This window comes from Vulpes lagopus, chromosome 23, assembly GCF_018345385.1.
Source record: "Vulpes lagopus strain Blue_001 chromosome 23, ASM1834538v1, whole genome shotgun sequence".
NCBI classification, from domain to species: Eukaryota; Metazoa; Chordata; class Mammalia; order Carnivora; family Canidae; genus Vulpes; species Vulpes lagopus.
The window spans coordinates 61,733,667-61,747,296 of NC_054846.1; the positions used below are offsets into that span (position 1 = coordinate 61,733,667).

General features: G+C 53.6%; 1 protein-coding gene across 1 annotated transcript; it reads right to left on the minus strand.

Annotated features, from left to right (window-relative positions):
• Positions 1-10,208: 10,208 nt before the first annotated feature.
• On the minus strand, positions 10,209-11,448 carry CITED4 (Cbp/p300 interacting transactivator with Glu/Asp rich carboxy-terminal domain 4). The gene has a single exon (XM_041738604.1). The coding sequence runs from the start codon at positions 11,208-11,210 to the stop codon at positions 10,647-10,649; it is 564 nt and encodes a 187-aa protein (XP_041594538.1). The 5' UTR covers positions 11,211-11,448; the 3' UTR covers positions 10,209-10,646.
• Positions 11,449-13,630: the final 2,182 nt, after the last annotated feature.

A 13,630-nucleotide genomic window follows, 5' to 3' on the forward strand; every position in this document is an offset into this window, starting at 1 on the left:
CACACTGCCAGGATGTGACAGCCAGGATTTGAACCCAAAGTTCCATTCAGGTTTCTCTGCTCAAGGCTCGCCTATGCCTCTGAGATGGAGAAAACCCCCAAAGCTTTGCTGTTCCAGGAACCAATATTCACTTCCCCCGACAACACACTGATGTGCAACAACGTCACTTGGTATAGTGCTGCCACCTGCCGAGCAAAGTGGGGTGCTGCATCTCACCTCGAGTCCCCACTCTGGGGGTCAAGCCCTGGGGAAAACCCAACGGAGAAGCCCCAGGCTTCTCCGGTCACTTGACCCATGAAAACACTGAGGTCCCAAAGATGACCTAACCAAGCCACCCACCTTTGCTGACCCTTCCTCTTTTCTCACCTTCCGCTGCCCTGCTGACCTCCGCCCTCTACTCCCCTGACCTGCTTTGGGAAAGTTTTCTCTTCCCAGTTGCCAAACTCAACAGCCTCTTTGCAGCCCTCATTGTGTCTGGTGTTTCAACACCATTAGATGCTGTTGACCACCTCCTTCAGTGGCCTCCATGACCTCCTCGCTGCTGCTTCTCCTCCTGCCTCCCCAGCTGCTCCTCAGGCTGCCGCTCCCTTCTCTTGTGTTCCCCACATTTCTGTCCTCGGCCACTTTCTGGGTTACTCTGTATGGCCATCCCCAAGGCGACCACTGATGTCCTAATGACTCCAAAACACACTTCTTCTCAGTCCAGACCTCACTGCTGAGCCAACCATCACTTGACCCATTTCTCCAATCTGCCTCCAGTGGGTCACCAACTCCGACGTCCCGCTGTGGCCATGCTGGTCGTATCCTAGTCTCCTAACCTGCTTGCCCTCCTGCTCCCACCGTGGGGAAGAGCCACCTGTCCTCCAACCCTCACCCCGGGGATCATTTTGCCTCCTCTCTTCCCTGTAGCCTCCACTTCGGTAGCCCATTTTTGAGACTGCATTTCACCCCTAATATACATTCCCACTTTCTTCCTAGTAGTAGTAGAACCCCCGCCCCCCCCGGCCCCAACTCTACTTAGACACACGGCCACTCAGAATAAAGACAACATTTCCGGGCCTCTTTTGTGGTTAGGTGTGGACACCTTCCAGAAAGTGCCCTCCTGTTCTTTCCTCCTCTCTGGCTGGAATGTTGATACAGCGGCCGGAGCAGCCTTTTTGGGACCATGAGGTCTAAGCCATGAGTGATGAAGCACTGAGGCAGAGAAGCCTAGGTATCAGCACTGTGATAACCACACCAGCCCTGGACCACCTACCTGGTGTATTTTAGCCAAGCTGCTGTCATTCTGTCACTTAAAGCCACTTACCTCATCCTAAATAATCCTAAATGTATAGCTAATTCAACAAGAGTGTCTATTTATGCCAGATGTTGTGTGCCACGCTTTTTCAAACCAAATTTCTCTTAAGGCTCATTCCTCTGTCTTTATCATCTCTCCAATGGACCCCACCATGCCACCTCTTTCCTGGGGCCCTTCTGTCACCCTGAATCAATGTGACAGCCTTCTCAGTGGCCTCCATTTCTCCACTGCGACCCTATTGAATTCATTCTACTCATAGCAGTCAGAGTGATCTTTCCAAAAAACCTAACCCTTTTCCCATCCTGCACAAAGACTCCATGCCCCTTTCTCCGTTACCAACAGGATCAAGTTCAGACTCCTCAGCCTGCCACTCCAGGGCCATCCCTCTGTGGCCCTTGTCTACTTCAAGGATGTCAGTCACTCTTCTGACCACCACCCTACGTGCTAACACACTGACGTGTTGCCTTTCCCAATGAAGCCCTATTCACTCAGGCCACTTGGCCGTTGGACACACTGTCACCTGGGGTTTTCTACTCTCATAGGCTCAAAGAGAGAAAGTGAATTACCCAAGGTGCATATCCACAGTGATGGCTGACTGACACTCTTCCCAGTTCCAACAGTTCTCTTCATAGGTGTCCTCTGACGTCTTCCCCGCCCACACCAAATATCCTGGGGCCTGGGATATCTGAGTTCTAATCTCAACTGAGTCACTTATTACTACCACCTGCTGTGGTAGAGACTGCTGATTGTCCATCAAAATTTGCTCTGGACAAAGGATTTTGGGTGGCTCAGTGGTTGAGTGTCTGCCTTTGGCTCAGGTCATGATCCTGAGGTCCAGGGATCGAGTCTGGCATTGGTTTCCCTGTGGGGAGGCTGCTTCTCTCTCTGCCTGTCTCTGCCTCCCTCTCTGTGTTTTTCATGAATAAATAAAATCTTAAAAAAAAAAAAACCATCCTTCTCATCTTCTGTGCTAATAGAAAGCATATTCCTCAGTCTTCCTTGCAGCTATGCATGGTTCTGTGAGTAAATTCTTGTCAAGAGAATCTGGGTAGAAGTAATGTGTGTATCTGGGCCTTAAAACGTTGTACTTATCTCCTTGCTAACTTCTTCCTTAGAGCTGGGCATGAAGGCATCTGTGACTCAGCTTCCACTCCACAGACAAAGACTCCCCCTCTCAAAAAAAACCACCAAAAATCCCCCCAACAAAACGCCAACCCCAAACACCCAGCCTCCAAAGAACAAAAGAGCCACCTTGGACTTTGAGTAGCTATCCTGGCTCATGAAGTTGGCGTCATGAACGGCAGAGCAACAAGAAGGAAGCAGTCTGGCTCTGAATGAGTCAAGCTAGAAATAAGGATTTTCTACTCTTTAAGGCACTGAAATTTTTTTCTGGTTCCCTTTGTACAGCAGCTGGGTTAACACTTAAATAGCTCTTATTATACATACTATCCTAAGTACATTAAATTCCATAAATTACTAGCTGTGTGGTGGTAGGCAAGTCACTTCGCCTCCACGAGCCTTAGCTTACCTGCCTCTACATAGCCTGGAATAATAATGTATTAATTCAGGTCACTGGGAGAATTAGGTGAGATTTTATGGATCTGTACTGGATGACCTCACAAGCAGCCAGCTCATGTATATAGGGCATGTGTTTAGCTGGAAATTTGAAAGACTTAGATGTGAAGAAGAGGAGGAGGAGAAAGAGGAGGTAAAATATAACTATTTCAAAATAGTCATAAAAAACTGAAGAATTTTTTGGGATTTCTACGCTCATACTCCAGTAAAATATTATTTTGTTTTGAATCATATATAGAGGAACAGGCATACTTACCCAAACTAAATGAAGGAGAGTTGGTTCCCCAAAGAGAATCTGGGGAAACCTTTTAGCAGGAAGATGACTGGGTTCTGGAAAGGTGTAAACAGCAAATGTCTACTTCTCCCTCTGGGTCTCCCTCTGCAGATACAAGAACCCTGTCCTTCCACCGTTTACTTGGGACATAGTCTGAAGTCACCGTCCCCACACTGCCCTCCTGTTCTGGACACTGTTACCAGCTGCTGCTTACTCGGCACCTCTTGTACTTATGTTGGCAACAGCGGCCACATATTGGGAACGTCCCTGGAGCCAGGCACTGTGCTGAGCCCACACACGTCAGCCTTTAGCTCATTTAATCTGACCAGTTGGGTGTGTATGTATTTATACCTATTTTAGATTAGAAAGAAAAACAAAAACAGAGGCTCCAAGTGGTAAAGTGGTTTTGCCAGATGTCCTATATGTATGCCAGAATTTTCATCCAGGTCTGTATGACCTTGAGAGCGGGGCTTGGCTCTAAGTCCCAGGGCCCAGACTGTTGACTGTGCTGTGTGCAGAGCCCCTGCAGAAGCACGACTCCACCTGCGTCTCTGCCCATCTCTGAGGAGGGCCAGGGCCAGAGCATTCCTGTTCTTAACTTAAATCCAGAAGCTATGGAGGGGAGAATAAGTGGAGAGATTTAATGATATAAAACTTAACAACTGCAAAAGCAAAAGATACTTTAACCAAAGTCAAGGGACCAGCAACAGAATATTTGCAACATTTACAAAAGACAAAGGTTTACTATTCATAATACATAAGGAAGTCTCATGATACAGTAACAAAAAGACAAACAGCCCAGCACAAACACAGGCAAGAGTATGAACAAGTAACTCTTAGGAGAAGCAATACAAATACACAACATTTTTATCGGTAAAGAAATAGAAATTAAACAAGATTTCTTTTCTTTGAATTCAGGGAGGCAACAATTCAAGCCACTGCTAATGTCCAGTGTGGTGGTCAAGGTCGTGAGGCAACGGACACCGTGTCATGGTACTGGCAGGAAGGCGAGTGGGAGCAGCCGCTTCAAGAATCATTTGGCCAAAAAAAAAAAAAAAAAAAAAAGAACCATTTGGCAGTGGTTCTCCCAGTTTTCTTTGCTCGGATCTTCTGATCCAGTAATTCCCCTTCTAGGAATCCATTCCACAGAGATATTCCCAAGAGCATTCAAGGGTAAATACAGGCAAGCCCCTTGCAGCATTAAACAGTAACAGCAAAATTCAGGAAAGAAGCTCAATTTCCATCAACAGGAGGGCAGTTTGAGCAGGATTATGCACAATGCAGTCATTAAAAAGAGTAAGGTGGAGCCATATTTACTGACAAGAGGTTTCTAAAACGTATTAAGTGAAAAAAAATTCCAATTATATAAAATTGTGTGATCCTATCTACGTGAAAAAGGATGTACGTGTATATAACATACGCATACATCATGTACACGTCGTATGTTTGTGCGTGGAAAAACCTGTAGGGTATTTGAATTTTCACTTGGGACCTTCTAAATTGCTTGAAATTGTTTTGCCTCAAGTGCATATTGCTTTTGACTAAAAACAAAGCTTTTCCTCTTAGAAACAAACAATACTTGGGGCACCTGGGTGGCTCAATCGGTTAAGCATCTGCCTTCGGCTCAGGTTGTGATCCCAGGGTCTTGGGATCGAGCCCCGCATTGGGCTCCCTGCTCATCTGGGAGCCTGCTTCTCCCTCTCCCTCTGCCCCTCTCCCCACCTGAGCTCTCTCTCTCTCTCAAATAAATAAACAAAATCTTAAAAAAAAAAAAAAAAAAGAAAGCAATACTTGACTCATATTGTCTGCCAGACCAGGGTAGGCTGGGTGCCAGGGGGCTGCCTGGAGGTGCCAATTTTATGGCCGAGCTCATAGTTGGAACTTTTCACTAGGAGGAAGTAAAGGAGCAAGTTGGCCTAGGGACCACCCTCCGACGAGCTGTATAGGATTCTGTGCCCCGTCCCTTCCTCACCCCTGCTTTCTGGGGGGTGGCTGGACTTCCTGCTTACTGATGGCCAACAGTCCTCACCCTACAAATGAGAGCAACCTCTTCCCAAGAGTCCTGGGTATCAGTGAGTAGATCACTTGACCTCTTTGAGCCTCAGCTGCTGAGAAGGAGGCCAACAGAATAGAACGAGGCCAGTGACTACGGCCCCCTCGCGGAGCTGCGGTGGGGTCTGAGGAAGGCGTGCACAGCCAGGGCTGGCCCACCACATGCCACGGAAGCGTTGGATTTTCCTGCCCCCTCCCTCAGTCCAGCCTCACAGCCTCCCTGCACCTGCAAGGTGGGAGGGGTAGGGAACGTGGTCCTCCAGCGACTGTGTTTAGAGCACTCCAATAACGTGCCTCGGGCCACAAGTTCATGGCAGAGCTAGCACCAGTGCTCCCAACTCTATCTTAATCTCCAGCCTGGACTGTCTTTCCCAAGCCCAGGGCCGTGAAGCAGTCACCCTGGCATTTCCTAATACCTGCTCGGAGCCCCATGGGGGGCAGAGGTGGGATGGTGATGAATCAGCTTCTGTCTCCAGAACCTCACAGTCTGGGAGAAAGGCTCCTCATCAACCCTGCCATGTGGTGAAACAGGCCCCTGGCAGGTGGAAAAGACCTTGGAGGGGGCCTTTCAGGCCAGGAACACACACAGGTATTGAGGCCTAAGGGGCCTGACGTGGCTGGACTGGAGAGTGGGAGGTGCCTGGAGGCTGGCTGGGACAAGGCTCTCCTTCTCATCCCTGTGGTCGTGCTTCCCCACACCTGAGCGGCTCCCAGGAGCAGGGACTTGACATCACCTGCACTCGTCCTCAGAAGGAGCCTTGCGGTGTCTCTACTGGACTGATGAGAACACTGAGTTCAGAGTAGATTTATTTCCTCTATCTGCCCCAGCACACTCCGGGCCTTGGCCTTTTACCTTGGTGTCCTCCCCCCAGGGTGGACCTACTCCTACCCTTTCACCTTGAGCTGCCTAGCAGCCCCTGCCTGGAACCCCTGGCATGTGACTCTATGTTGCAGCCTCTGTTGGCCCACACCTCAAGTCCCCGTGTGTGCAGGCAGGTGTCTCTCTAGACCAGCTGCCTGGGGTAGAATGTGTGGCTGTTCACCCCCAAATCACCCCAACCAAGTGGCACTGCACTGTCTGCTACGTGCTCGCAGAAACCCCGTCCCATTTGAATGGGATCAAAGGGATTAGCCTCCCCCATGTAAAGAAACCGAGGCTCACAGATGCAGGGTTGGGTGTGTGGCAGTTAAAGAGGAGGTGGGAAAAGAGGGAGCACCTAGTGGGTGCCATTAGGTCCCATCATGCCTGCACACAGTAGGCACTCAACAATTGGGACTCAGTAATCCTGGCCCAGCACTGCCAACAGCGGCGGGGAGGTAGGGGTGGCATGAAGAGTTAGGCGAGGATGGATTAAGGAATTCAAGAGGATTATTTTTTAATCAGCTGAGTGGTCTAAGATGCCTGGGAAAAACTAGGATCAGACTGCTCGTTTAATTTATTCCCCAAATGACTGTTGAACACTTCGATGAGCTGGCATGATGATGACGCTGGTGACCGCGGCTCTCAGTTATTTCTAGCATGTACCAGGTACTCACACCAAGTCTCATCAACCCTGTAAGGTCGATATTCCGCACTAAGATTTTTTGTTTGTTTTTCCTCTAACAGGGAAGGTACTCCTCCGGCCTGGGACGAAGGAGAGGCAGGCGAGACACCTGGAGCACACATTTAAGGAGGCTCTTGCTGTGATGACTCTATGAGGCTGGCCTCACCTTGTCCCCACCTGCGCTTGTGGTGGACACTGGGCGCCCAGACCCCCTTCCTATTCATGGAAGGGGGTCCTGGCGGATGGGAGTGCTGCTGGCAGACAGCTGCCCCCAGCAGCTCCCTGAGGGATGGCTCAGCAGCGGAGACCTGCCTTGCCCACCGTCAGCCACCGCCTGAGCACCCCCCACCCCATGGGGCTGGCCAGGGCTCTTGTTGGGTCTGCTTCATAGCCTTCACTACTCACATCTGCCCCAGGCCTTCCCGTCCACAGCTGCTGACCCTTAGGGTGCTCCCTACTAAGCTTGCAGGCTGAACAGCAAGAGACTCTGCTTCCTGGGAGCCTCCATGTGCAACAGGGTTATTGTTCCAGCAACCCCTCGCTAGCTGGTTCAAGCACATTCTTTCTAAAGACCTGCATATAGTATAGCCCTCAGTGGTTGAGCATCTGCCTTCAGCCCAGGGCATGATCCCGGGGCCCTGGGATCGAGTTCCGCATCGGGCTCCCTGCATGGAGCCTGCTTCTCCCTCTGCCTGTGTCTCTGCCTCTCATAAATAAATAAAATCTTAAAAAAAAAAAAAAAGACTCGAATCACAAAGTATCCCTGAAAGACTTGGTCTCAGAGAGGATAAACTACAAACTACTGTTCTAAACACCTCATGTGAACGGACTTATTTCATCTTCACTGCAGCTCTGTGAGGAGGCACTATTAGCATTTCCATTTTGTTTTTTGTTTTTTGTTTTTTGTTTTTGCAAACACGCGAGGGTTTATTTACAAGCTCAGCATTTCCATTTTGTACATGAGTTCGAAAAGTCTTAAAAAAAACCACTACTTTGTGATGAAATCCAGTCATCATCGAAAAGATGATTCAAAATAATGGACTCAGGGAACTTTTCATCTGAAAAGAAAAAAGAAGATGGCAAGATGTTTTGTCTGGACCACAACTCAGTTCCTAACCTTGAGGGGAGCCTGCCTCTCAACCCTAAAGACCCAGGGCTGGTATGGGCGTGAAATCCACAGGCCAGAGGGCACCAGTTTGCTTTAGGAAGTAGCCCCAGGGAAGAGGTGTGATCCTGCATCCGCAGGAAGGTGGTGTGATCAGGTAGGGTGACTGGTTGGGTCAGCAGCTAGTCAGAGCTGCCTGTGGAGCTGGACCCGAGGCTGTCAGCGTACAAGCCTGTACACGCTGCCAAGGACACTCCATCCTCCAAGGAATCCTCCAAAGTGTATCAGGGATTTGGGGATCCGGGGGATGGGACTGTCCCAGCCTTACCTTCTATTCGGTCCACCTGTCTGCTGTCCAACTTGTCAGGAGCCCCACTGGGAAGGATTGGGGGCTGGAAATAGCTCAGCAGCTGGACTCCTTCTACACCCCTTTCCACCCTGCCTTAACTCTACAAAGAAGCAGGTGTTGGGTTTTCATTATAATCCCTTCCATATGGAGAGCACTTTGGTGTTTACCAGCTGCTTGTTAACCCAGCCCTGAATTTGCTCCTCACTTACTGTGCGAGGCTTATGGCCTTAGCAGGGCAGGGCTATGAGCCCCATTTTACTAGTGGGAAAACAGAAGTTCATAGAGAAGGGAATCAGGACTAGTGGGAAAACAGAAGCTCATAGAGAAGGGAATCAGGTCCAGGCGAGAGCCAGACCCTTCCATCCCAATCCAGCCCCGTTTTTTTTTTTTTCTGTTTTGTTTCTTTTTAGGATTTTATTTATTCATGAAAGACATACAGAGGCAGAGACACAGGCATAGGGAGAGGCAGGCTCCCTGTGGAGAGCCTGATGCGGAACTCGATCTCAGGACCCCGGGGTCACAACCTGAGCCAAAGGCAGACACTCAACCACCCAGATGTCCCAAGCCCCCCCGGTTTTTATCTCTGGGTTTTGGGCACAGCTGGGGCAAACATTGGCCGTTCTGAGCCCAGAGCTCAGGGCAGTCTCTTTCCAGAAGCCTACCTGTCCTTCCGCCCCGTCCTGTCCCAGAAAGCCCTATTATCGTAGGGGGGACCTTCGTTCATTTGTCAAACACCTTCTGTCCTGGTGGCTCCAGAGCTGGTGGTGACACAGTGTACCCTGAGTGAACTCACAGGCCGGGGGAAGAGTCATGCTCACAAACGAGCTTGGCAGTAGAGTGAATCCAGCCAGTGTTCCTCTCCAGAGTCCCGGGAATTCATTCTCTCCTCTCCAGCCCCACTGCCCCATCCTAGCTGGTCCTCGGCATCTCTGACCTGGCCTCCATCTCTGACCTGGAAAGATCCCTGGAAACACCTAGGGATCTTTCCAGAGAGTCAACAGAAGAGGGTGGGCCAGGAGCTCACAGTGCTGATCAGGACTGAGGACAAATCCTGCCAGGCCTGGGAAAGCTCTAGATCTCTCCTCTGTAGACCAGGGACTGGGCCTACTTCACGAAGTTGCTGTGAGGCCATTTGACCTTTTGTTGCTTCTAGAGACCTCATGCCCTCGCGCATGCCCTGTAGTTGTATGCTTCCTGCCTTTGAACAGGCTCTTCACTTATACGCCACCCTCTCCAAGTCCTAAGGACGTACTCATCCTTCAAGGCTCTGTTCACATCAAGTGTCACGGCCTTCCCGGGAAGCCTGAACTGACACACCTCCAAGCAGCTGGAACCACTCCTTCCTCTCGGTTTGTGTACCTGGCCATCCTGTTTTCTAGTCCTTGTCACTACGGCGAGCTGATTTCCAGGTCACCCCCTTACTTCCACCTGGTGTGTGACTCCAGGAGAGCACTGACCAGGTTGGCACAAGGCCTGGAATAGAGCCAGGGCCAGTCTGTGGATAAGCATCGCTACCATTTACCGAGGCTGCCTAGGTGTCTGGCACTGTGTGCGACAGGCCTCACGTTGCATTTGGTCCTCATCACACCTGAGATGGGGACCCTACCTCTGGGGAAATAGCCTCTGAAACCTGAATGGATGGTGTCTTGGCTGAGGAAAGTCCCGATTCAGAGCCAGAAGTGTGTGACTCCTTGGATCCACTCATCAGCTCCCCTCTGGCCTCCCTGCCGCCCTGGGCAAACAGGTGAGGGCAGCACCACGGAGCCTCCCACCCCTCCCAGGAGCCGAGGAGCCTTTGGGTTACTCCACCGCCTGGCAGCCTCTGCCTTCCAGATTATGATGTAACAGTTGCACAACTCGCAATATTGCTTGAAAGGAACTCTCGGTTTCCTGGGCACTGCCAGGGGCTGTGGCTTCCATCCCACCCAGGGTCCCCAACGGCCAGGGGGACCCTAGAAGCCAAAAACAGTGCAGGGTTGTTGGAGTGGTAAAGAAATGAAAACGCAAGACTGTAAAGTGACCCAGTTTTATTTTGGTGTCGGAGGCCAGATGGGGCATATTGCTCCACTGCACGGGGCGAGGGCTGTACAACGTTCCCCTCCCCAAGGCGGGGGGCCCAGGCGGCAGGGTGGAGGCCCCGCGGACGGGCGGCTCCAGGGACCCAGTGACCGCAGCGGGTTGCACAAGGAGAGAAGGGGTAGCAGGCAGCAGCCTGCGATGGCTCAGATTAGGGGAGTCGGGGTGGGGGGGTGCAGAGAATCCAAGAACCGGGAGTCCGAAATGGGGGTCCAGTCCCCTCCACTTTACCGCTGAGGCTCCGGGTCGGGGAGGTGGAGCTCCGCTGTCGTCCTGCAGGAGGCAGGGCCTGGAGCGAGGCCACGTCCGCGCCCCAGCGCGGCGCCCGCCGCGGACCCGTCTCCCCTCGGGCACGCGGGGCCGCGGGGCCGCCCTCAGCAGCTCACCGAGCCGGCGGGCGGCGCCGACCCCAAGTCCGAGCAGCAGTCGAACTCGCTCTGGCCCAGGAAGAGCTCGGGCAGCTCGCGCACGCGGTGCAGCCCGAGCTCGAGCTCCAGCGACGTCAGCGCCTCCTCGTCGATGAGTTCGGCGTCCATGCAGCCCAGGGCGTGCGCGGGCGGCGGCGGGGCCGGGGCCGGGGCGCCGGGCGCCGGCTGCAGGCACGGGGGCCCTCCCGGGGCGCCGGGGGGCGCGGTCGCGCGGCCCGGGTGCAGCGTCGCCACCGGCTGCAAGTGCGCGCCGCCGGCGGCCGGGAAGGGCTGGAAGGCGGGCGGCGGCCCGAAGGCCCCGTAGGCCAGGGCCCCGGGCGGCGGCGGCGGCGGCGGCGGCGGCGGCGGCGGCGGGCCCAGCGGAGCCCCCCGCGGCCGCACGCCGCCGTCCAGGCCCGGGCCGGGGTAGGGCTGCAGCGTCCGGAGCGCGTGGGGGCCGTGGGCGGGCGCGGCGGGCGGCGGCCTCGGCAGCAGGCGGTAGCCCTCGGCGAGCAGCAGGTGGTCGGCCATGCGGGCGGGGGTCGGCGCGGGCTCGCCGGGTCCCGCCGGAAGGCTCCTCCTCCGCGGCGAGGGGTCCGCGTCCCGCGCCCTCCCTGCAGCCCAGCCGGGCGAGGGAAGGCGGAGCCCGACTCGTGCAGCCGCCCGGCCCCGGGCGCGCCCAACTCCGAGCTCGCGCGCCCCGCGGTCGCGGCTCCCGGCAGCTGGGCCCGCGCGTCCGCACCGCCGCGGGCTCCCAGACCTGCGCGCCCGCCCGCCCGCGCCGCCCCTTCTTATAGCGGAGGCGGGGCTTCCCCGCCCCCGGGCGCTCATTGGCTGGGCCGGACGCTCCTGGGCGGGCCTCCGGGCTCAGGCCACGCCCCCCGGAGCTCCGCCCTTCGGGCCCCAGGCGGTGCCGCGGGCTCGGAGCGCTTCCCCGGGGTGTTTGGGCCCTTTGCAAGGGGTTTGGGCTGACCCTCCCAGGCTGAGCCCGGGACTGGCTGGGGCCAGGCTCCAACTGACCGGAAGGTGAGGGGCCCGAACTTTAGGTCCCCGGGGCTGCAGGATCACAAGCCCAAGCTCTTTCTTTTTTTTAAACATTTTATTTATTTATTCATGAGAGACACAGAGAGAGAGAGAAAGAGAGAGAGACACACACGCAGAGACACAGGCAGAGGGAGAAGCAGGCTCCATGCAGGGAACCTGACGTGGGACTCGATCCTGAGACCCGAGGATCCCGCCCTGGGCCTCTGCAGGCGCTAAACCGCTGAGCCACCCAGGGATCCCAAGCTGGAAACAGAAGCTCAGGGATGGAAGTGGTTTCCAGGGAACACACAGCAAAGCTTTCAGAGAAGCGACACAGAAGGAACACACATCGGCTTTGTGATTGCCACCACCGCACCGGGCACGGGCACCTTAGCGGTGCGAGGTCCCAAGGAAAGTCAGCTGCTCGTCCCCATAACCCCAGGGGAACCAGTTGCTCCTCCACCGGCTACCACTGACTTGTCGGTGGAAGCATGTACTGAGTCGTCATTAAAGTAATTTATGGGCATGTCTCCTGAAGGACTTGTTCATCTTCATGTCCTCAGCACTTGGCCCAGAGCCTGGCCCAGAACAGGCTTTTAGTACAGGCTTGGTGAATGAAGAAATGATCAAATGAATTAAAATTCGTTCACTTAAGGTGCAGTTTCTTCATTTGTAAAGTGGGGGCAACAGCAGCCCTGACCCCCCTGGGTTCTTGCGAGGGTTGAAAGAAGCAAGACCTGTACAGCTGATGTGGGAAACAAAGGCAGATAAAATTAAATCTCCTTATAACCTGCAGCCCGTTGACAAATACTTGAGATAGTGAGATCCGCAGATTATAACATTCCTCCAGGATCCTGTGAGTCTTCTTTAGCATATGAAACTCCTTTTGGAACTTCCCTTATTTTTACTTATCCCAACCCAAGGTGTATAATCACTGCCCCCTCACAATCCCAGGGCAGCAGGGAGCAGCAGGCAACCCCTCTTTCTGCCCGTGGGTCCTGACCCCGTGCTTTAATAAAACCACCCTTTTGCACAGAAGATGTCTCCAGAATTCTTTCTTGGCCATAGGCTCCTGGACCCCACCAACCTCATCAACATACCAGCATTCAAAAAAACTACATCACAGTGCCTGGCACACAGTAGGTGCTCAAGAATGTATCCCAGATGAATGAACGGCTGGTTTTAGTTCTGTCCTTAGGGATCTTCTGAGTGGGGATGTGCACCTTCCCTTGATAACAGTAACCATTTGTATCTTTAGAGAGCTTGACATTCCATGACCATCCTAGTGGGGGCAGGGCAAGGATTAGCAGCCCCATTTTGCAGATAAGGAGACTGAGGCACACCAAGGACAAGTGGCTTCCCGGGTGATGCACAACCAGAGCTGGCATGTGAATGCCTGTGTCCTTAAAGCAGGTGGAGCCTCTCCAGGCGGCTAGGAGACAGCCACCCGAACCTTGCCCTGCACTTGTTTGCTACTCTGCCCCTCCCTTCTCTGGCTTGTCTCCCCTGCTAGTGTCCTTGGGACTTCCTGGAACTTGGGTTTATCCAGTTGGTGCAGAAGGGAGAACCTCAGAAGCCCAAGTTCTTTTTTTTTTTTTTTTTTTTTTTTATGATAGTCACAAAGAGAGAGAGAGAGAGGCAGAGACACAGGCTGAGGAAGAAGCAGGCTCCATGCACCGGGAGCCTGATGTGGGATTCGATCCCGGGTCTCCAGGATCGCGCCCTGGGCCAAAGGCAGGCGCCAAACCGTTGCGCCACCCAGGGATCCCAGAAGCCCAAGTTCTAATCGTATCCCCACCACTGGCAGACACCATGACCATGGGGTGTTGGGAGGGGGGGTTGTCACTTGATTCCCCAGGGCCTCCGTTTTCTGCTCAGTGAAAGGGAGATTGTAATCCTTGCCTGGTCACCCTGAGAGCTTGTGGCAA